Below are 23,284 nucleotides of genomic sequence, written 5' to 3' on the forward strand. Positions count from 1 at the left end.
AGCACGACAGTCTAAATCCTATGGCGTAGGGGTCTAGGCCCATCGCCCATTGCACACATGCACGTTGCGAGGGCGGCCGGAGAGCAGACCTAGCCTCCCTTATACAAGAGCAGGCGTTCCAGTCCAACCCGGCGCGCGCCGCTCAGTCACTGACGTCACGAAGGCTTCGGCTGATACCACGACGTCGAGTGCCCATAACTGTTCCCATGTAGTTGGTTAGTGCGTATAGGACAGTAGCCAGACTCAGATCAAATACCAAGATCTCGTTAAGCGTGTTAAGTATCCGCGAACGCCGACCAGGGCCAGGCCCACCTCTCTCCTAGGTGGTCTCAACCTGCCCTGTCGTTCTGCCTCAAAGTAACAGTCGGGGGCCGTCGGGAACTCAGGCCCACCACTACCTGGATGGAGCCACCTCCCCCTTCAGCCCCCACATCAGAATCACTTGCGGGTACTCAACGAGCCGACCCGACTTCAGTCACCACCTGTGTAGTATGTATATATGTATAAGTATATACCCGTGATCACCTCCCGAGTGATCACGGCCCGATAGTATAGCATGGCAGACGGACAAGAATGTAGGGCCACTGATGATAAACTAGCATCCTATACTAAGCATGTAGGATTGCATGTAAGGTATCAACAGTTGTAGCAACAATGACAGGCTATGCAACAGAATAGGATTAACGGAAAGCAGTAACATGCTACACTACTCTAATGCAAGCAGTAGAGAGAAGAGTAGGCGATATCTGGTGATCAAGGGGGGGGGGCTTGCCTGGTTGCTATGGCAAGAAAGAGGGATCGTCAACACCGTAGTCGTACTGGATAGCAGCGGCGTCGATCTCAGTGTCTAGCGAGAGAAGAGGGGGGAAGAAACAATAAATATTAAGCAAACAGATGCATAGCGATGCATGACATGACAAGTAGCGGTGCTAGGGGTGCCCTAATGCGGTATGAGGTGGTACCGGCGAAGGGGGGAAACATCCGGGAAAATATCCCCGGTGTTTCGCGTTTTCGGACAGATGAATCGGAGGGGAAAAGTTGCGTGTTTGCTATGCTAGGGATGCGTGGCGGACGAACGAGCTGCGTATCCGGATTTGTCTCGTCGTTCTGAGCAACTTTCATGTACAAAGTTTTTTTCATCTAAGCTACGGTTTATTTTATATTAATTTTAAAAAATATAATTCATTTTAGAATTTATTTAATTCAACATTATCCAGAATAGTGTTTGCTAAACGTCAGCATGACGTCAGCATTGACCTGGTCAACCTGACAAGCATTGACCTGGTCAACCTGACAGGTGGGTCCCACATGTCATACACTGCCGATTTAATTAGGGTTTAGCTAATTAATTACTGTTTAATTAAATTAACTTATTAATTAGATTAATTAAACATGATTAATTATCCTAATTAATTCACTAATTAATTAATTTTATTAATTCATTTTTTATTTTTTTTATTTTTTATAAAAACGTTCTAGGCTGGGCCCCGTTTGTCATAGGCCCTAGGGGCCTTATCGGGCACACGGGCGCGGGTGGGCGCGGGGACGTGCGGATACGGGCGCCCGAACTGGACGCAGCCAGTCGGGGCCACGACAAGGGGGAAAATGCCGGCGCGGCACCGGCGTGGCAGCGGCGAGGCCACGGCGAGGCAAAAAGGGAAGAGCAGGGCGGCGGCCGGCGTGGAGCTCCGGCGGGAGGGAGAGGCGAGCATTGTCGGGCCATGCGGGGAGGAGGCCAGGGCGCGCGGGGCACGGACGGAGCGCGGCTGTGGACGCGGTTACCGCTGGTGCGAGCGAGGCATGTGCGCAGAGAGCGGGGGGTAGCGGAGGGAGGCGGAGCCTCACCGGCGTGGCCTGGACGCGCGAGGGGCGCCCGACGCGCGCGGTCGGTCGCAGCGACGGAGCGGCCCCCGTGGGCGGGGCGAGCACGGGAAGTGGTCGGGCGCATCCACGACGCGGCGAGCGTGGTGGAAGCAGCAGACAGTGGCGACAGAGCAAAGTAGCAGCAGGGCAGAGCACAGAAGCAGCGGCATGGGTGCTGGTTCGTGCCGGCGAGCGCGCGTAGGGCGGCCAAGGTCGCGGTCGTACACGGACAGAGGCGAGGGAGCGCGGGGCGCAGAGAGGAAGAGAGGCGGGGCTCACTAGGGGCGCAGGGAACGGGGCAGTGGGGCTCGAGGAGGAGGTCGGAGACGGTGCGTCGCAGAGGAGGCAGTCCGGCGAGGAAGGGCCCCGACAACTGTGGTCCGGCGATGGTGAGGCGGCGCCGGCGATCCGGCAAACGGCAGCGAGGGCGGTCCGGTGGCCGCGGTGTCGAGCGTAGACGAGGTGGGCGGGCGCCGAGCACTGGACGGCTGGTCGGGGAGGAGGTGAGGATGGGGCTGCGTCGGTGCGCCGGCGGGGCGGTTCGGCAACGGTGGGCGACGGAATCGGGCCCCGATCCAGATCGGGGGCGAGAGGGAGGAGAGAGTGGGGGGAGTGGGTGCGCTGGAAGGCCGGGTTGGTCTAGGTTACGGGGTAGTGGGGGTTAGGTGGACCGGGGTGGGCCGGCCAGGTGGGGTGGTCGACTGGGTCAAGGCCCAGTGGGAGAAAGGGGAGTTCTCTTTTTTTGGGTTCTCTTCTTTATTATTTATTTTATTTTCGGTTTTATTTCATATTAATGTATTTAGTAATTTTAAAAAAAAGGTGTTTTATGCACTATAATTACCTAGGCATTTAACTGCACACTCCGAACATTTTTGTTTTGCAGTTTGAAGAAATATTTTTTTGACTTGCAATTTAATTTTAAAAATGACTTTGATTTTTTTAAGGGGCAAATTGGCTTAGTCAAACTTGGTGCCCTTAAATATCCAGGCGTCACATCCTAACTGCGGTGGGCAGCGATGATTCAAATTCCTTCCCTTCTTCAAGGCGCCGCCTTGAGAGATAGTTGGTTGGTGGACACTGTTGGGTTGGCGTTGGCGACGATCTAGATCGGGAGGTGTTGCGGCGTGACATTTACCGCGCCGGCGATGGCGGGTCTAGGTGGCGTGGCGCAACGGGGTCGACGTTGGACGTGTGTTGATGGATGCAGGCAACGTGATGGCCCTAACTAGCATTGTGGTGGCATCGACGGTAGTTGGGCCTGGCAATGTCAATGCGTTGACCTCTCCTCAAATTGGGATGACAGAAGATGACGGCGCCGGATTCTGGAGCGTGTGCATGTAGTGCGCGCTGAGAGTTTACTAGACCGGTTGGTGCTCTCGGCTCATCGCGGAGAGGTTTGATGAGGCCATCATATTAGATGGTGTGCGCTGATGCATGGTTAGGGCACATCATCAAGCTAGTAAGTGTAGCGACATAGATCGTCAGAAAGGTGGCTTTAGGTTGATCCATGTATTTGTTACTCAGTAGGAATAATGTCTCCCACGCTCTATCCCCGTCCCAATGATGCAAATAGCGTATTGGATGATGTTTGGAGGTGTGTCTCCGGCAGATCTTGCGGAATTCGGTCAGTGCTGGTCTTCGGTGGATCTATTTGGATCCAGTTTTTGTTCCTCTTTGTTCGTGTGGTTACAGATTTGATCTTTTTAATTTATAACTTTATTCATCGGTGATGGTTGCTGCTTTTGTGTGCTGGTCCTTTGGGGCCTTAGTATAATGACTTTCTGACTATCTACTACAACAAGGTTTATCCAGTCCCGGTGAGGGAGGGACAATGGCGGCGGCGCGCCTTTGGCTTGTTTGAATGTTTGTAGTCATCGATAGGTGGCCCACGAAATTGGTTGCAATTTTTATTACTTCTATTGTTCTCTCTATGCCATACGCCATGATTTATGAATAGATTGTAAATTTTCTCTCGTAAAAAAAACACACACTTAACAATTTACCTTCTCATTTCTTGTTTTTTAAAATGAACGAATTACCTTCGCAATCATTCACAGTATTTCACAGACACACGCACGGCACTGCAAGCGATGGAGACCGGTAGCCGGGAGCTCGCCAGCGCAGCGTCCACCGGATTAACTAATCGGTGGAGTAACAAACCATGGCGGCATAAATTAAGGTCTATCTGCTCGGTCGCTTGCGTTTGGTACAGAGGTGGTCGCGCTGTGAAAGCGAGCGGGCTGCGCGCGCAGGTGGACGTGGCGGGAGGAGGGCGCGCGCGGGCCCCACCTCCCCGGTGTCGTGGATGCACTCCCGCTCACAAGTTACAAGCAGGCGCCCCCACCACCACATGCACGCAGCCGCCGAGAAAAGATCCTGCTCCCTTCTCTTGGTTTGGTCGCTCCTCTCTTCGCCGCTGCGCCCGTACCTCTGGCGTCATGGGCTTCCGGGTGTACGCACTAGCTGCTTTGGTACGTGTACATCCGTGATGAAAGTAAGCATGCACGTCGTATACATTCTTGCATGCATGCCTGCCATGCTACCCTTGGTGCAACCTGCATGAACTGAGCACGTAGCCCGCAAAAAGAAGCACTGAGCACGTACGTACACACGTATGAATATATTTTTGAAAGTACACACGTATGAATATGATTCGACGTACGAGTGTGGGTTTTGCTCTCTCCTTCTCCTCAAACATCCTGAAACCTGGGAGGTCGGAGCTGATCTATGTGCACAGTTCTAGCGGCCGGGAAACGCGATGAAGTTGACGTGTTTCTTCGTGGAGCCACGTGCAGGGCCGCAGTAGGCCGGTGCCCAAGCACGTGGGAGATCGGCCCACGCGATCCGCAACCGGCAGGCTCGTACTCCCGTCCCGAAATCATGATTGATCGGCGATACGTATCCGGGAACCCGATTCACCGGGCCGTGTGTGCCCGCCATGGCAAGCTCCCATTGGCCGCGGCCGGGAGCCACCATCGGCACGCCAGCTCGTCGGGCCGCAAAGGACGCGCGGACCCTATCGCTCGGTCGCCCCGCCGCCACGTGTTTTCGTACCGCCACTCCGTTCGAGCCACGTGTGCCCGTCAATTCACGACACGGTTCTCCAGGCCCGGAGCCGGCTCGTATATATAGCCCGGCCGTGCACCTCCCGGCCATCTCGTCCACAGCAAATTCCAATCGAAACGCACTCGCGGCCACACCCACGTACGACGAAGAGCAGTGAGAGTGAGACACGTACGTGTTGTGTATTTGTGGTGCATACCTACGTATTGCCCATAGCATACGGTGAAAGCTGTCTAGGGGCATATATAGACGGCGCCGGAGATGGGGACGGTGCAGGTGCAAGGTGTGGCGGCGTCGGGGAGGATGCCGTCCATGGAGGCGGAGCCGAAGACGCTCACCCTCGAGCAGCTCAAGTACGCAAGGGTACGTAGTATATGCTGTGTATATACGTATATGTATGTTCCAAATCAGGCAGCTTTTTTCCTCCCATGTCTGAAATCCGATTCATCACCACTAGCGCTATTTTTTCCTTAAAGAAAATTCAAGTAGCGCTAGCCCAAAAAGTATCATGTGTTCTCCCTCCATTCTTCCTTGTTAGTAAAATAAAATAAACTTAGTTTTGTATGTGCCTTCTTCGAAACTTGTTAGGATGTACTACTAACACATGTCTATATACCTTGCGTAGAATAAAGATGAAACCAATATTCCAGTATAGGATATACAGATAGTTGTAGCAGAACGGGATTGCACTAAAGCAGCCTACAAATTTGTATACTTCCTCTGTTCCTAAATACAAGTCTTTTTAGAGATTTTAATATGAATTATATATGAAGCAAAATGAGTAAATCTACACTTTAAAATACATCTATATACATTCATACGTGCTCCCTATTGAAATCTCTAAAAACGCTTATATTTAGAAACGGAGGGAGTACATTTTACTGAAGATTTTTTTCTTTGACAAAATCCCCTCAATTGGACAGTGTTCCTACTAATTTGTCGATTAAATTAATAAGAGAAATAAGAAGTTGAAAACTAAAGTTAACACTGAAATCTGAAAATATTTTTTTATAACAACTCAATAATTTATTGTGTGCAATGGTAGGTTTCTCATGGTTCTAGTCGTCTAAAGCTGAAAGGCAAATTATTCAACTCGGCCATCTTTTGCACGTGTAACTCTACCGTTTCTCTGTGGTGATTAGTGACCTACCTCAGCTACCTCTAAAGTCTATTCCATCCGGTTTGCACTCATCTCTACAACACCCCGGACGATAAGTTTCGTATGCATGCACACCGGTTTAGCAAAAGAACTAGCTAGCCTTAAAGAGAATTCTTGATTATGTACTGAATCCATCCATTCAAGGGATCCTGTCTGTACAAAGAACCTCCTGCTAAGTAAAAAAAACTCCTATTCCCGCATGTACTGTTTTCCTGGGTTTTTTTTTTAATATCAGATGCAAGCGCTCATACATACGCGCATACATTCACCTCTATAAACACACACACGCACACCATACCCCTATGAGCATCTCCGAGAGACTGAGCCGGCATATCATCTTGAGATTTACAAAGTCACCGTAGATGCCTCGTCGTCGATGGAAACGTCTCCTCCCACTAAAAGCGCATCGCCGGAAATCCTGAAATAAATCCAGGAATACTGCGAGCACCAGGATTTGAACCCTGGTGATTTGAACCCTGGTGGGTTGGGGATACCACTGTCCACCTAACCAACTCAACCACAGGTTGATTCGTCCTTCAAGAGACTGAACCGGCATGTCATCTTGAAATTTATCGTAGGCGCCTCGTCGTCGACGGAAACGTCTCCTCCTATTGAAAGCACATCGCCGGAAATCCTGAAATTAATCCAGAATAATGCAGGCACCAAGACTTGAACCTGGTGGGCTAGGGATAGCACAGTCCTCTAACCATCCAACCACATTGGTTCGCTACTATTTTCCTGGTTGAAGTGAATAGATAAATTTACATGTTTTCTACAAAATTATTTTGTATCCCAGCATATACAATATATGCATTCGCAAGAAAAGCATACAATATATACGACTTTGTAAGCTTGTAGGGTCGCAGTCACCCAAACAATGCACAAAGAAAACACAAAACAAATAGTGCTGCAATGAAAAGGAAAAGGAATTGATGAACGAAGGTGCGTATATACGCAAGTGCGATTGCTATTGCTTGCTGCATGCGCTGTTCACGCACTTGGGTCGGTCTCTGTTCCCATGAAGCTTGTGTGTCGACGTGTCGTGCGTCCGTCACAACAGAGAACAGTCGTGACAAGGACGTTGCCCACCACAATTTAATCTCGCTCGTTTACGTCGCCTGTACGTATGTACATTCCTGCTGTACTCGCGTACGCCTCACGCATGTAACTCATACATATGCACGTACGTACATCCGCTCGCTCCTCTATGGACATAGATGTATTTATTATTATTATTTTTGTGTTCTTTATACTGTTATGAGATGATGAATGGATCGAAAGTTTTCTAGAAAAAAAGCCAGAGCAGCTTGAGGTAGTTAATTGACATATATTAATCGGAATTGCAGGAGGCGGCGCTGTACGTGGTGAGGACGAGGACGACTGAGGAAGCCATCAGGATCTTCACGGAAGGGCTCAAGCCAGTGCGGGGCGTGCGGAAGATGGGCTCCTCCTCCACGACGGACTCGTCGGACGACGACGTCGAGCTCGGCTCGTCGGAGGATTCGACGCCGCGCGGCGGCGGCGGCACGGGTTGCCGCACCCACGGACGCTCCATCAAGAGGGACATTGCCACTGCACCGTTCTAGCTTGCGTGTTTAGTTTGAAATTTTACCTTTTCTACGGGTTTTTTTTCTCTTCCTGGCCCAGTATTTTAGCTTTTGCATCGGCTGGTAGCGCGGCAAAATTTTGGGGTGCGTCCTGGCCTAGAGAAGGCGGCAAGAGACGTGAAGCTGGCCCGCACGACTAGTATGCCGTTTTGTGTGTGTGTGTGCGTGTACATAGCAGCAGACTACTTCAGTTCTTTGTCTTCAAATTCTCCTCGTGTTCTTCCATGCATGTGGACTCTCACGGGGCATCCAAATTTCCCCTTTTTGTATTTTCTTTCGCAACACGCACAGGCAAAACGCCGGTGGCTGTTTGGTTATCTACACGCTTTTCACATTTTTCGAAAGCTTGGGGTCACGTTCTGCATGCGTTTGATTGCCTGAATTCGCCATAGTCTGCATTCTCTATTGTAGTGTAAACTGCACCACAATGAGCCCGCATATGAGAAAACGGCTGATTTTGGGCATTTTCAAAGTCCCGCCCTTATTCCTCTAAGAGCATCACCAACGGCCACGCAACGTGCCGCGCGCAAAAAACACATTTGCCGTGCGTCGTTCACCTGGCTTGACACGGTCAACAACGCTGGCTTCAGCAGCCGCATCAAAATTGAGAGCGCGTGTGTAGCTTCAGCGGCCGCGCTAAAATACAGCGCGCGCTAAACATTGCATATATTTTTTTAACAAAACGGTAAATAATATTTATAGATAGAAAAAACGATACATAGATATTTTACATAATTTCATAGCATAGATAAATAAAAACTACTAGATAGTGCAATGACATAAAAAAACTACTAGAATGCAACTACATACACAGCTACAGCCTACTCCCGGTCGTCGTCGTCATCATCATCATCGCCATCCTCGCTGGTCTGGTTCGAGATATCGAGCCACATGTCGTCCCAACGATCATCATCAGACGTAAATATCGTCTGCCCACCATTCTCAACGATTTCACACTGCGATAACACCAGGACCTTCCGCTGACGCCTGTCCAACCGCTCATCGCGGCGCCTTTGCGTCTCCTCCTCGCATCGCCTTGCCCAGTAGGCTTGCTCGTAGGTGACGTCATCCGGATGGCGTTGGCGCCACTCTGCCATGACCCGCTCGTCCTCATGGGCGACGAGGAGGCGGCGCTACCGCTCAGCGTGCTCCGCACGATCTTGTGCCGTGCGAAGACAAAGCGGTGGGGCGACGCCCAGCGTCTGCTGGAGCGTGTGGACGTCGTGGAAGTTCATATGCGGGCGCGGCCTTCCTAGGCGCCACGCCGCCGCGTCGTACGCGCGGGCGGCCTCGTGCGTCGTCTCGAAGGTGCCGAAGCCGAGCCGGAGTTCGCCGGACCGTATCTCGGAGTAGAACCCGTCGTTGGGGCGCTGACGGGCGCTGCGGTAGCCCGATGCTCCTCGGTGGCGCGGCGGCATGGTAGCGCGTCGGTGGCGGGGGGCGCTGGAGCGGTGGCGCGCGTGGCAGCGGAAGCAAACGAAGAAGCGGTGGAGGCGCGCGTGGCAGCGGAAGAGGAAGAAAAGTGTGTGGAATAGGCGCGTGGCGAGCGGCGCAATTTACAGGCGCCCCGGAAGCGGTGCGCCAAAAATAGCGTGCGAGCTGCCGCTTTTTCTCGCGCGCGCGCAAATGGTTCCCGCGAGACTTTCCCGCCACCGCTGAAATGCGCCGAAACATCCTGCGCGCGCTTATAACTCGATTTACCGCGCGCGTTTTTTGGCGCGGCTGTCGTAGATGCTCTAATGTAAATTGCACCACAATGAGCATGTATCTGAGGAGCCCTAGGGCTCCTTCCTGTGATGTAAATTGCACTATAATAAGCCTGCATTTGAGAAAACGTCCGATTTAGGGATTCTCAGAGCTCAGCCCGTATTCTCAAAGCCTCGTCGAGGGGTGCTTTGACCTGCATTTGAGAAAACGATCGATTTGGGCATTCTTAGAGTTCAGCTCGTATTCTCAAAGCCTCGTCGAGGGGTGCTTTGACCTGCATTTGAGAAAACAATCGATTTGGGCATTCTCAGAGCTCAGCCTGTATTCTCAAAGCCTCGTCGAGGGGTGCTTTGAGATTCATGTCGTGCAAGCTCATGCAAGCGTGTGGATAAACAAACAGTCGAATCTTGGCTCACTAAAGCCTATATGAGCCTTGTGCAGGCAATCAACCACGCATCGGTTATTCACTGAGTTGGGTGATGTCAACCAGATTTACCATGCTAGAGATAAAAACGACCTCAACATTAATCGAAGCAGGCTCAACTGTTTCCAATACACTTTCCTCAATTGCGGGCTTAGAGAATTACGCATGCAAAATCGTTGTTTCACTTGACCAATGAGCCGTAGACCATGACACTGAGTAAAATTGATAGTTTTCTCTACATTGCGGGCTTAGAGAATTACACATGCAAAATCGTTATTTCACTTGAGCAATGAGCGGTAGACCATGACTTTGAGCAAAATTTACGGTTTTTTTTCTGCAATGAGGACAGGGACAATACAAGCAGTAGACCACGACTTTGAGCAAAATTGACAGTTTTTTCTGCAATGAGGACTGGGACATTACCCTCGATGATCATATCCTATTTTTTTCATTGTATTATCTTGAAACATGGGGAAGTAATGCATTTGATTCTTCTGAATAAGCTTTTTGGGGAGAGATATGCGACGGGAAAAAGGTAGTGAAGAGCTCGCGAACGCGAGACTTAACCCAACACCTTACGACATGAAATATTCTTATTATGCCAATGTCAATTGAATCAATGTTATTAGCTTTTTTTTGGTATTTTTCATTTCTTCCACGCCCTCTAATATCACTCTCCGACCATGCATAGCCCTCTGTTACTCACTTGTGATCGGGGTCCCAAAAAGTCCTTACCAACGTATTTTCGACAAGTTGAATTACATAGGGAAGTGCCTAAGAACTTGGAGCTGCAACATGTTCTCCGACCACAAGCTCCAGCCGCACATGGCCCTCTCTGTCATCCTCTATCTAGACATGGCCATGGACCACCGGAAGCTGTCCGATGATGAGGCAAATGTTGGCACCAGATTAAAGAGGAGGGTCACCCGCCTAGCTGCACCAGGAAGGGCGATGAAAAAGCAAAGGTATTAGATCATCAACCTCCACGAGGGTAATGGAAACACACGTTTCTTCTTTATCTGATTTTATGCTCGAAGAAGGAAAAACTTCATACAGGCTCACACATAATAATGGGTGGGTCACCTCCCATGATAAGAAGGGGGGCGGGGGATCGGCTAGGAATACTTTGCCACAACCATGAAGAAAGATGGTCCCCATGTCAATGTTTTCAACTGGGAGGCTCTTAACATTCATATTGAAAACATTCAGGATATCGACGTCACCTTTTTTGGAGGCCAAAGTGAAGGCCGCTATCGGTCAGCTGCCTTCCCATAAGGCACCAGACCCGTATAGCTTCGCCGCAGATTTCTTTCAAGGCATGTTGAGAGATTATAAGAGAAGATGTGATGAATGTTCTCAACCATTTTACTGACCATCAAGTCATACACTTCAGTTGTAGTGGCTCAGCTCGGCTAATGTAGTTATTTTGTCCAAGAAGGAGGTGCCGAGGACATTCTTGACCTCCATCCGATTACCCTCATCCATGCTCTAGTAATTTTTTTGGCCAAGGTGCTTGGTAATAGTCTTGCTCGCCATATGGACTCTATTGTCTCGAATGTGCAAAGTGCCCCCATCAAAACTGTTATATTTGTGTCGAATATTATGTACGCAAGGGGTTACGTGGACTTGGAGTTGTAATTGGTGTGGTTAGGTACGAGTTGTGTAGGAGTCAGACACTTGTATCCTAGGCCTCTTATATACGGAGGGGCACCACACGTTGTAACCCATGACGACTTGATAGCAGCAGGTACGCGGGGGAGCCGACGGCTTGTGTCGGCGCACGGGCGGCCGGTGTTGCGGTATCTTGGGGAGGAGCGCCCGTAGTCATTGCCCCGGGGATGTAGCCATATCGGTGAACCTCGTTAACAAATATCGTGCCTCGATGTGTCGTCTATGATCTTGCATTAGCGTTTTATTCTAACAAATGGTATCATGAGCAAGGTTGCGAGAAGGCTATGCGGAAGATCATCCGGAGGTACGAGGATCATGCTCGACAGGTGCCATCGAACGTCCGATTGGTGCAAGGTGGAGCATGGCGGCGATCGCGAAGGCGGTCGGTGGTGTCGGACACTTCGGGCAGGAGGCCTCGACCGTTCGATGGGTTGCGGTCGGTAAGGATCGGCTAGACGTGGCGATCGGACCGGTGTAGTGGCTGTTGAAGACGTTGCGGAGGCGATGGATTCGGCTCGCGATCAGACCAGCGACCAGACGTGGTGGACGGCCGGATAAATCGGAGTGTGAGAGCATCGAGACGATGCGCTCGGTGTTGTACAAGGGCGGCGGCGCGGCACTGCGAACGGATTGTGTTGACGACGTAGATGGCCAGGGTACAACACGGCTCGTGCATGGATGATGCGCGAGGTGGCGTCTGTTTCAGCAGGGTTGGCGTACGGTGTGCGCGCGACAGGACAAGTTACAGATCGCTGACGAAGAACCAAGATCAGAGATGGGAGCTGTCGTCGGATACGGCGGCGATCTTTTCAGAGGCAAACAGAATCGAGAAGGTCAGGCTTTTGGTTGCGGCGCTGCGTACGCGAGACGGCGCACGGAGCCACGGACGCGTGTGGTAGTCGGTCTCGGAAACAACAGACGTACAGGCAAAGGGCAAAGAATCAACAGGTCTACTCGGATAAGGTGCAGCACAAGGAACGAAATCGTACTGGCGCAGGAGTCCAGGGGATTAACGAGCACGCGGCCAGCCGATACAAGGTGTACGTGCGTGTTGATGTTTTGGTCCAGGGACAAGCCTACCGCTGGTTATATTGAAAATAATAAAAAAGGAAGGTGACGTGTGCATGCAAACTGGGTCCGTGTGAGACTTGTTTGGCGAAGTCCTAGCAAAATTGTGACAGGCTTGGACTTGGGTTTTCGTGTACGAGAAAAAAAGATGACGCCCGGGTGATCAACGGTAATAAAAGGCTGGCGACGCGAAGCAGCGAAGGGCACAGTATTCAATCTGCGAGTTCAGGAAAAAAAGGTGGAGCAGTCAAGTTTCTGCACAAAGCAAGTTGATCTGTGCGTTTTGGCGACAGGTTCCACGGGAATTTTCTGAAGGGCGGACATGGACGTTGTGCTGGTTGTATCTCTTGGTAGATTGCGGACTGCGACGTGGCTTCAGACGAGGAATACGGAATCAGTGATCTTTTTCGTGAGGAAGTCGCAGAGGAAAAAGGCGGTAAGACCGGCGGCAACAGGTCGGTTAGATCGCGGCTCGGCATGGCGCCGGAATTCACCAGGTTTGATTTGGAGAAATTCGATGGCACGGGTAACTTCTGTCTATGGCAGACAAGAGTCAAGAATACTCTGGCGCAGTAGGGAATCTTGAAGGGTTTGCAGGAGACGAAGCCGGCCAAGGTTGACAACGATGCGTGGGAGGATATGCAAGTGCAGGCGGCCGCTACCATACGGCTTTGTCTTGCGGATCAGGTCATGTATCATGTCATGGACGAAGATACTCCTAAGGGAATTTGGGACAAGTTGGCAAATCGTTATATGTCCAAGTCAGCGACCAATAAGCTGTATTTGAAGCAAAAGTTCTATGGGCTAAAGATGCAGGAGTCGGATCTTGTGGAGCATGTAAATGCCTTTAATCGGTTGGTCACGGATCTAGCGCGTCTGGATGTGAAGATTGAGGACGAGGATAAGGCACTACTTCTTCTTGTTTCGTTGCCACCGTCCTATGAGCATTTGGTCATTACATTGACACATGGAAAGACAACCGTCAATAATGAGGAAGTCACTGCAGCGTTGCTTGGGCATGAGTTGAGGAAGCAAAAGAATGCTACAGAGGAGAGTACTCAAGGTTTGGGGTTGGCAGTTAAAGGTTATCAGCTCAGGAAGGGACAAGAGGCGGAGAAGAAAAAGAAGAAAAAGGTGCAGTGCTACAGGTGCAAGGACTGGGGAGGAATGCCCAGAACTGAAGGGTGGGGCAAGTGCTAATGCGGCTACTCATGATGATGACTCATACAACAGTAGTGATGTTCTCGTAGTATCAAACATGCGGTCAACAAAACCTGAAGCGTGGATGTTGGATTCAGCTTGCTCTTTTCATGCGACACCCAACAGGGAGTGGTTCTCTTCGTACAAGTTTGGTGAGTTTGGTTTAGCCTATGTGGGCGATGATATAGGTTATCGTGTTGCTGGAGTAGGTGACATCAAAATCAAGATGTTTGACGGAGTTGAGCGGATGCTTCGGGGAGTCAGGCATGTGCCAGGGCTAAGGAGAAGCCTAATTTCGCTTGGTGTTCTTCATGATGGTGGTATGGAATTCCGTTGTGATCGGGATACGAAGACCATGAAAATCATGAAAGATGGGGTGACCGTGATGATAGGAGAGAGTACGGCTTCACATCTTTACAAGTTGCAAGGGAGCACTATTGCAGGTGGAGCCATGGGGAGTGGAGCTGCAAGAGTAGCAGTGGAGTCTCACGATGGCGGCGGGTCTAACCCGTCGGGTAGCTCTCAGTAAGCAACAAAGAAGACAACCTAAGTCCGGAGTACATGGAGGTTCGAGCATGGACGACTTCTAAGTGGTGGAGAATATATGCCAAGGTGGAGTTTGTTATATTTGTGTCGAATATTATGTACGCAAGGGGTTACGTGGACTTGGAGTTGTAATTGGTGTGGTTAGGTACGAGTTGTGTAGGAGTCGGACACTTGTATCCTAGGCCTCTTATATACGGAGGGGCACCACACGTTGTAACCCATGACGACTTGATAGCAACAGGTACGCGGGGGAGCCGACGCCCTGTGTCGGCGCCCGGGCGGCCGGTGTTGCGGTATCTTGGGGAGGAGCGCCCGTAGTCATGCCCCGGAGATGTAGCCATATCGGTGAACCTCGTTAACAAATATTGTGCCTCGATGTGTCGTCTATGATCTTGCATTAGCGTTTTATTCTAACAAGTGGTATCATGAGCAAGGTTGCGAGAAGGCTATGCGGAAGATCATCCGGAGGTACGAGGATCATGCTCGACAGGTGCCATGGAACGTCCGATTGGTGCAAGCTGGAGCATGGCGGCGATCGCGAAGGCGGTCGGTGGTGTCGGACACTTCGGGCAGGAGGCCTGGACCGTTCGATGGGCTGCGGTCGGTAAGGATCGGCTAGACGTGGCGATCAGACCGGTGTAGTGGCTGTTGAAGACATTGCGGAGGCGACGGATTCGACTCGCGATCAGACCGGCGACCAGACGTGGTGGACGGCCGGATAGATCGGAGTGTGAGAGCATCGAGACGATGCGCTCGGTGTTGTACATGGGCGGCGGCGCGGCACTGCAGACGGATTGTGTTGACGACGTAGATGGCCAGGGTACAGCACGGCTCGTGCATGGATGATGCGCGAGGTGGCGTCTGTTTCAGCAGGGTTGGCGTACGGTGTGCGCGCGACAGGACAAGTTACAGATCGCTGATGAAGAACCAAGATCAGAGACGGAAGCTGTTGTTGGATACAGCGGCGATCTTTTCAGAGGCAAACGGAATCGAGAAGGTCAGGCTTTTGGTTGCGGCGCTGCGTACGCGAGACGGCGCACGGAGCCACGGACGCGTGTGGTAGTTGGTCTCGGAAACAGCGGACGTACAGGCAAAGGGCAAAGAATCAGCAGGTCTACTCGGATAAGGTGCAGCACAAGGAACGAAATTGTACTGGCGCAGGAGTCCAGGGGATTAACGAGCACGCGGCCAGCCGATACAAGGTGTGCGTGCGTGTTGATGTTTTGGTCTAGGGACAAGCCTGCCGCTGGTTATATTGGAAATAATAAAAAAGGAAGGTGACGTGTGCATGCAAACTGGGTCCGTGTGAGACTTGTTTGGCGAAGTCCTAGCAAAATTGTGACAGGCTTGGACTTGGGTTTTCGTGTACGAGAAGAAAAGATGACGCCCGGGTGATCAACGGTAATAAAAGGCTGGCGACGCGAAGCAGCGAAGGGCACATTATTCAATCTGCGAGTTCAGGAAAAAAAGGTGGAGCAGTCAAGTTTCTGCACAGAGCAAGTTGATCTGTGCGTTTTGGCGACAGGTTCCACGGGAATTTTCTGAAGGGCGGACATGGACGTTGTGCTGGTTGTATCTCTTGGTAGATCGCGGACTGCGACGTGGCTTCAGACGAGGAATACGGGATCAGTGATCTTTTTCGTGAGGAAGTCGCAGAGGAAAAGGGCGGTAAGACCGGCAGCAACAGGTCGGTTAGATCGCAGCTCGGCATGGCGCCAGAATTCACCAGGTTTGATTTGGAGAAATTCGATGGCACGGGTAACTTCTGTCTATGGCAGACAAGAGTCAAGAATATTCTGGCGCAGCAGGGAATCTTGAAGGGTTTGCAGGAGACGAAGCCGGCCAAGGTTGACAACGATGCGTGGGAGGATATGCAAGTGCAGGCGGCCGCTACCATACGGCTTTGTCTTGCGGATCAGGTCATGTATCATGTCATGGACGAAGATACTCCTAAGGGAATTTGGGACAAGTTGGCAAATCGTTATATGTCCAAGTCAACGACCAATAAGCTGTATTTGAAGCAAAAGTTCTATGGGCTAAAGATGCAGGAGTCGGATCTTGTGGAGCATGTAAATGCCTTTAATCGGTTGGTCACGGATCTAGCGCGTCTGGATGTGAAGATTGAGGACGAGGATAAGGCACTACTTCTTCTTGTTTCGTTGCCACCGTCCTATGAGCATTTGGTCATTACGTTGACACATGGAAAGACAACCGTCAATAATGAGGAAGTCACTGCAGCGTTGCTTGGGCATGAGTTGAGGAAGCAAAAGAATGCTACAGAGGAGAGTACTCAAGGTTTGGGGTTGGCAGTTAAAGGTTATCAGCTCACGAAGGGACAAGAGGCGGAGAAGAAAAAGAAAAAAAGGTGCAGTGCTACAGGTGCAAGGATTGGGGAGGAATGCCCAGAACTGAAGGGTGGGGCAAGTGCTAATGCGGCTACTCATGGTGATGACTCATACAGCAGTAGTGATGTTCTCGTAGTATCAAACATGCGGTCAACAAAAGCTGAAGCGTGGATGTTGGATTCAGCTTGCTCTTTTCATGCGACACCCAACAGGGAGTGGTTCTCTTCATACAAGTCTGGTGAGTTTGGTTTAGCCTATGTGGGCGATGATACATGTTATCGTGTTGCTGGAGTAGGTGACATCAAAATCAAGATGTTTGACGGAGTTGAGCGGATACTTTGGGGAGTCAGGCATGTGCCAGGGCTAAGGAGAAGTCTAATTTCGCTTGGTGTTCTTCATGATGGTGGTATGGAATTCCGTTGTGATCGGGATACGAAGACCATGAAAATCATGAAAGATGGGGTGACCGTGATGATAGGAGAGAGGACGGCTTCGCATCTTTGCAAGTTGCAAGGGAGCACTATTGCAGGTGGAGCCATGGGGAGTGGAGCTGCAAGAGTAGCAGTGGAGTCTCACGGTGGCAGCGAATCTGACCCGTCGGGTAGCTCTCAGTAAGCTACAAAGGAGACAACCTAAGTCCGGAGTACATGGAGGTTCGAGCATGGACGACTTCTAAGTGGTGGAGAATATTTGTCAAGGTGGAGTTTGTTATATTTGTGTCGAATATTATGTACGCAAGGGGTTACCTGGACTTGGAGTTGTAATTGGTGTGGTTAGGTACAAGTTGTGTAGGAGTCGGACACTTGTATCCTAGGCCTCTTATATACGGAGGGGCACCACACGTTGTAACCCATGACGACTTGATAACAACAGGTACGCGGGGGAGCCGACGCCTTGTGTCGGCGTCCGGGCGGCCGGTGTTGCCGTATCTTGAGGAGGAGCGCTCGTAGTCATGCCCTGGAGATGTAGCCATATCGGTGAACTTCGTTAACAAATATCGTGTATCGATATGTCGTCTATGATCTTGCATTAACGTTTTATTCTAACAAAAACTGAGAGGATTCATGACAAATTCATGTTTATCCGTAACTACGCAAGATGACTGCATTGAGAAAACAAGCCAAACCCCATGTTTAAGAGTGCCTTCGATTTGGTGCGATGGGTTTACATCCTTGATATCCTTCGGATAAAAGGGTTTTTCTTGTAACTGGGCCATGGCTTTTCTTAATGCAACATCCTTGTGTGTGCTACTTAATGGTGTCCGACCTGATCAAGCATGGAAGGGACTTCCTGGCTGTTATCGACGGCTTGTTCTGATGACGATGGTTGTTGCCCGGTGGTCTAGAGACTTCGATGTAATGTTTATTATGTTTGATTTGAAACAGTTTATACTTCCGAGAAACTTTTATACTAAATCTGAATCATTTAATAAAAACTCGTCTGCTCGTGTTGCAGGTTGATTATCCATTCAGCCTCCTTCCACATGAAACGATACGCGTCTGCACCTGCATTAGGCTGTGTTGCGCACAACATCTCGCACGCTCCACTCGAGTCTAGCGGCCGAGGCGTCTCCCCCGCCGCATCGCCGCTTGTTGGGCTCTTGGCCATTCCTAGTACAAGGCCCGAACCCACCGCTGCCACAGCCTTCTCTCCTCCCTCCACCACTGTCCGGTGGTGACGCGTGGTCGGCGACGGTATCTTCGCACGGATTTGGGTAATCTTCTTGACAATGCTCGCCTGATCGTCTCTTCATTACAGAAACGCACCCATATCGTTCACGAGGTCTTCTGGAGAAGTCGTTCTGTAATGATTTTCGCTGAATTGGGGCTGGATTTTCGTTCCTCCATCGATCGCCGATGGAATCAGAGAAATCAAATGCCGGATCGAGTCTGTTATTCTGAAGAAAACCAGTTTCTAAATTTAGACCTGTCCTATCTTTGTGCTGTGCCTGTCGGATACTCGGATCACGGGTTCTTGTTCTGATTGGCTCCCCCATCCCGCAGATCGGAGTCCAGCGCATGGCGAACCGCGTCGGCGAGTCGTCGTTGTCGTCGTCGACAAGCGCCCACGGCGCCGGGAAGGACTCGGGTGTTAGGAATAAGACACGGCGGTGGTGGTAACCAGTGTGTGCGTGCGTGTTGGTCGTGCCGGACACCGTGGCGAGTGTGCGTGTGTGCGTGCGTTGGGTGCGTGTCAAGTCTGTGCTCATAATTGAGTCGTAGTCGGTTAGTAGCAGTAGCTGGACGCGTTAGAACGCGTCGTAGAGGCAGCGTAGGCGAGCAGGTTGTTGGGCGCTCGTACGTGCTTGCGTAGGAAAACAAAGGCTTGGGTGCTACGTCTCGTAGGCTACAAAGCCGGCCAGGATTTGGTTTGTTAGTGCGTCAGATTGATATACGTAGGTGGTTAGGAGTCCAGATATGTTCTGGTTTGTCCAGCTATATATATGACAGGGAAAAGAGGCGTTCGGCGCCGTGGTTTGTTGCCAGAAAAACAATCTATCTCCATTCCTTGCTTCGTCTACCTCCGTCCCTTAAAACTAGTTCGAGCTAGTTAGGGTTAGACCTAACAATTGGTATCAGAGCCTCGTTTGTTCCAGTGCTCGTGGCCATGGCGATCGTCCCGCACGGCGCAGGGGGTAGCACGGTGTCGATGCCGATGCCGATGCTCACACCGGACAACTACACGGTGTGGGCGATCAAGGCCGAAGCCATCCTCGACGCCCAGAACCTCTGGGAAGCGGTGTCGCCGGCAGGCGACGCGGGGAAAAACAAGACGGCGAGGGCGGTGCTGTTCGGTGCGCTCTCCGAAGACTTGTTGATGCAGGTATCGACGAAGAAGACGGCGGCTGAGGTGTGGGCCAACTTGAAGACGAGGTTCGTCGGCGCTGATCGGGTCCAGGCGGCGCGGCTCTCCACTCTCCGTGGCGAGTTTGACAACCTGCGCATGGAGGAGGGGGAGGCGCTGGACGCGTACGCCGGCAAAATCGGCGGCATGGCAGCAAGGTATGCTGGCCTCGGCTCGACGCTCGACGACACCGCCATGGTGAAAAAACTGCTCGACACGGTGCCCGATCGGTTGTATGCCGCGGTGGCCGGGATTGAGCAGTTCTGCGACGTGGAGACGATGGCGTTCGAGGAGGCGTTGAGCAAGCTCAAGGCGTTCGACGAACGCTTACGTCGGCGCACGCAGGACAATGGCGGACGAGGCGGCGATCAGCTGATGTTCGCGGCGGCCCAGTGGGAGGCACGGCAGCGTCAGCGCGGCGGCAACCTCGACCACGACGACGGTGCGAGCAGCGTGGCTTCAGGCATGAGACGGCGGCGCGGGAAGTGCTACAACTGTGGTGTTCGTGGCCACTTCTCCCGTGATTGCCGGCAGCCGAAGAAGGAGAAGGCGCTCCTCGCCGACATTGACGACGAGCCGACCTTACTGTAGGTCGTGTCTTAGGGGGAGATTGTTATGAATAAGACACGGCGGTGGTGGTGACCAGTGTGTGCGTGCGTGTTGGTCGTGCCGGACGCCGTGGCGAGTGTGCATGTGTGCGTGCGTTGGGTGCGTGTTGAGTCTATGCTCATAATTGAGTCGTAGTCGGTTAGCAGCAGTAGCTGGACGCGTTAGAACGCGTCGTAGAGACAGCGTAGGCGAGCAGGTTGTTGGGCGCTCGTACGTGCTTGCGTAGGAAAACAAAGGCTTGGGCGCTACGTCTCGTAGGCTACAAAGCCGGCCAGGATTTGGTTTGTTAGTGCGTCAGATTGATATACGTAGGTGGTTAGGAGTCCAGATATGTTCTGATTTGTCCAGCTATTTATATGACAGGGAAAAGGGGCGTTCGGCGCCGTGGTTTGTTGCCAGAAAAACAATCTATCTCCATTCCTTGCTTCGTCTACCTCCGTCCCTCAAAACTAGTTCGAGCTAGTTAGGGTTAGACCCAACAATTGGTATCAGAGCCTCGTTTGTTCCAGTGCTCGTGGCCATGGCGATCGTCCCGCACGGCGCAGGGGTAGCACGGTGTCGATGCCGATGCCGATGCTCACACCGGACAACTACACGGTGTGGGCGATCAAGGCCGAAGCCATCCTCGACGCCCAGAACCTCTGGGAAGCGGTGTCGCCGGCAGGCGACGCGGCGGTCGACGCGGGGAAAAACAAGACGGCGAGGGCGGTGCTGTTCGGTGCGCTCTCCGAAGACTTGTTGATGCAGGTATCGACGAAGAAGACGGCGGCTGAGGTGTGGGCCAACTTGAAGACGAGGTTCGTCGGCGCTGATCGGGTCCAGGCGGCGCGGCTCTCCACTCTCCGTGGCGAGTTTGACAACCTGCGCATGGAGGAGGGGGAGGCGCTGGACGCGTACGCCGGCAAAATCGGTGGCATGGCAGCAAGGTATGCTGGCCTCGGCTCGACGCTCGACGACACCGCCATGGTGAAAAAACTGCTCGACACGGTGCCCGATCGGTTGTATGCCGCGGTGGCCGGGATTGAGCAGTTCTGCGACGTGGAGACGATGGCGTTCGAGGAGGCGTTGAGCAGGCTCAAGGCGTTCGACGAACGCTTACGTCGGCGCACGCAGGACAATGGCGGACGAGGCGGCGATCAGCTGATGTTCGCGGCGGCCCAGTGGGAGGCACGGCAGCGTCAGCGCGGCGGCAACCTCGACCACGACGACGGTGCGAGCAGCGTGGCTTCGGGCATGAGACGGCGGCGCGGGAAGTGCTACAACTGTGGTGTTCGTGGCCACTTCTCCCGTGATTGCCGGCAGCCGAAGAAGGAGAAGGCGCTCCTCGCCGACATTGACGACGAGCCGACCACGGCGGTGGTGGTGACCAGTGTGTGCGTGCGTGTTGGTCGTGCCGGACGCCGTGGCGAGTGTGCATGTGTGCGTGCGTTGGGTGCGTGTCGAGTCTATGCTCATAATTGAGTCGTAGTCGGTTAGCAGCAGTAGCTGGACGCGTTAGAACGCGTCGTAGAGACAGCGTAGGCGAGCAGGTTGTTGGGCGCTCGTACGTGCTTGCGTAGGAAAACAAAGGCTTGGGCGCTACGTCTCGTAGGCTACAAAGCCGGCCAGGATTTGGTTTGTTAGTGCGTCAGATTGATATACGTAGGTGGTTAGGAGTCTAAATATGTTTTGGTTTGTCCAGCTATATATATGACAGGGAAAAGAGACATTCGGCGCCGTGGTTTGTTGTCAGAAAAATAATCTATCTCCGTTTCTTGTTTCGTCTACCTCCATCCCTCAAAACTAGTTCGAGCTAGCTAGGGTTAGACCCAACATCGGGCAGCTTCGAGTGCAACATCTGCCTGGAGCTGGCCCAGGACCCCGTGGTGACCCTCTGCGGCCACCTCTTCTGCTGGCCGTGCCTCTACGAGTGGCTCCACGTCCACGCGCACTTCCCCGAGTGCCCCGTCTGCAAGGCCAACGTCGAGGAGGACAGGCTCGTCCCCCTCTACGGCCGCGGCAAGACCTCCGCCGAACCGCGGCCGAGCTCATCCGACGGGCCGCAGATCCCGAGCAGGCCGTCCGGGCAGCGGCGCGCCACCGCTCCGCCGCCTGATCACCGCGACCATTACCCGCACCCGAACCAAAACCCGTGGTTCCCTGGTGGCGGCGCCATGGCCGGCGGTCGGCGGGGGAACTACACGTTCTCCGCCGCGATCGGGGGGCTGTTCCCGCTGCTGAACTTCCAGGTGCACGGGTTCCCGCCGGCGTATGGACCCGCTGCCGGGATTCCGTACGGGTACGGGCATGACTTCCATGGGTGGCACGGGCATGGCTTCCCGCCCCAGGCGCCGCAGGGCCAGATCGATGTCTACTTGAAGATGCTGCTGGTCCTCGTCGGTGTGCTTGTGATCGCTAGCTTGATTGCATTTTAGATTATGTGTTGTGGAGGGCCTTGTTGGTGTGTTTCAATCTGAGCGCATCGTAGGTAGCTGAGCCCCCCATGGTTATGGTTTGATCATTGTGGAGAGCAGTAGAATGACCAATTTTCCATTGTGTGGTAACTTGTAACTGCCACTGTGTGGTGTCCCCAGTGAATTTGATCTCTGCATTATTTATGCATTTACACTGAAGCATGCTCGCGCTGATCACCATCCATATTTTTGTCTGCGTTCTTGACTGGGTGATGGCTTCGCTACTTTGCAACTTTGCATGCAAACTGCATTTTCTGATCCTATGCTCCTGGCTGACAAAAAAAGGGTAATTGTTAGTGGATTACTTTCATACTCTTATCAGGTTGATGCGGCTTTCCAGAAATTTGTTGCATTCTTAGACAGAAGTTTCCAGAAAATAAACTACTATTAATTCATAAGTTTAATTTTATTAATTTATTCAGATTTTTTAATACATTCAGAACTTTTCTTCATACATTATAGATGTTTCAATTTTCATATTGAAAATTTACATCGCTACCTTTGTCTAGAAACCTTTTCAGATTTTTGAAAACATCTAAGCATGATTTCATTTTTAGTGTAAAAATCGTCGAAAACTGTCACCCATTGGATCTAGACCGTGTGCCTCTGGGTGCGTTCACTGGCATCTCACCCCCAGTGAACATTCGCCAGACAGCTTTACCCTTGTTAAGCTGATATTTCCCCAGATCAGTTATGGTATATATATGAAAAGATACATGGTTAGT

At 51.9% G+C, this 23,284-nt stretch overlaps 2 protein-coding genes and 1 pseudogene across 2 annotated transcripts; all 3 read left to right on the top strand.

Moving 5' to 3' along the window:
• The first annotated feature begins 5,028 nt into the window (after positions 1 to 5,028).
• LOC125548658 (uncharacterized) lies at positions 5,029 to 8,043 on the top strand. Its single transcript, XM_048712221.2, has 2 exons — positions 5,029 to 5,289; positions 7,432 to 8,043. The coding sequence occupies exons 1-2, from the start codon at positions 5,188 to 5,190 to the stop codon at positions 7,669 to 7,671; spliced, it is 342 nt and encodes a 113-aa protein (XP_048568178.1). The 5' UTR covers positions 5,029 to 5,187; the 3' UTR covers positions 7,672 to 8,043.
• A 12,583-nt stretch (positions 8,044 to 20,626) lies between these two features.
• LOC147980381 (uncharacterized) lies at positions 20,627 to 21,398 on the top strand (annotated as a pseudogene).
• Positions 21,399 to 21,795: 397 nt separating this feature from the next.
• LOC125546939 (uncharacterized) lies at positions 21,796 to 22,671 on the top strand. Its single transcript, XM_087515582.1, has 2 exons — positions 21,796 to 21,826; positions 21,907 to 22,671. Exons 1-2 carry the CDS (start codon positions 21,796 to 21,798, stop codon positions 22,518 to 22,520), a joined length of 645 nt encoding a protein of 214 aa, XP_087371708.1. The 3' UTR covers positions 22,521 to 22,671.
• Positions 22,672 to 23,284: the final 613 nt, after the last annotated feature.

This window comes from Triticum urartu, chromosome 3A (assembly GCF_056163025.1).
Source record: "Triticum urartu cultivar PI428250 chromosome 3A, HENAU_Tu73, whole genome shotgun sequence".
NCBI classification, from domain to species: Eukaryota; Viridiplantae; Streptophyta; class Magnoliopsida; order Poales; family Poaceae; genus Triticum; species Triticum urartu.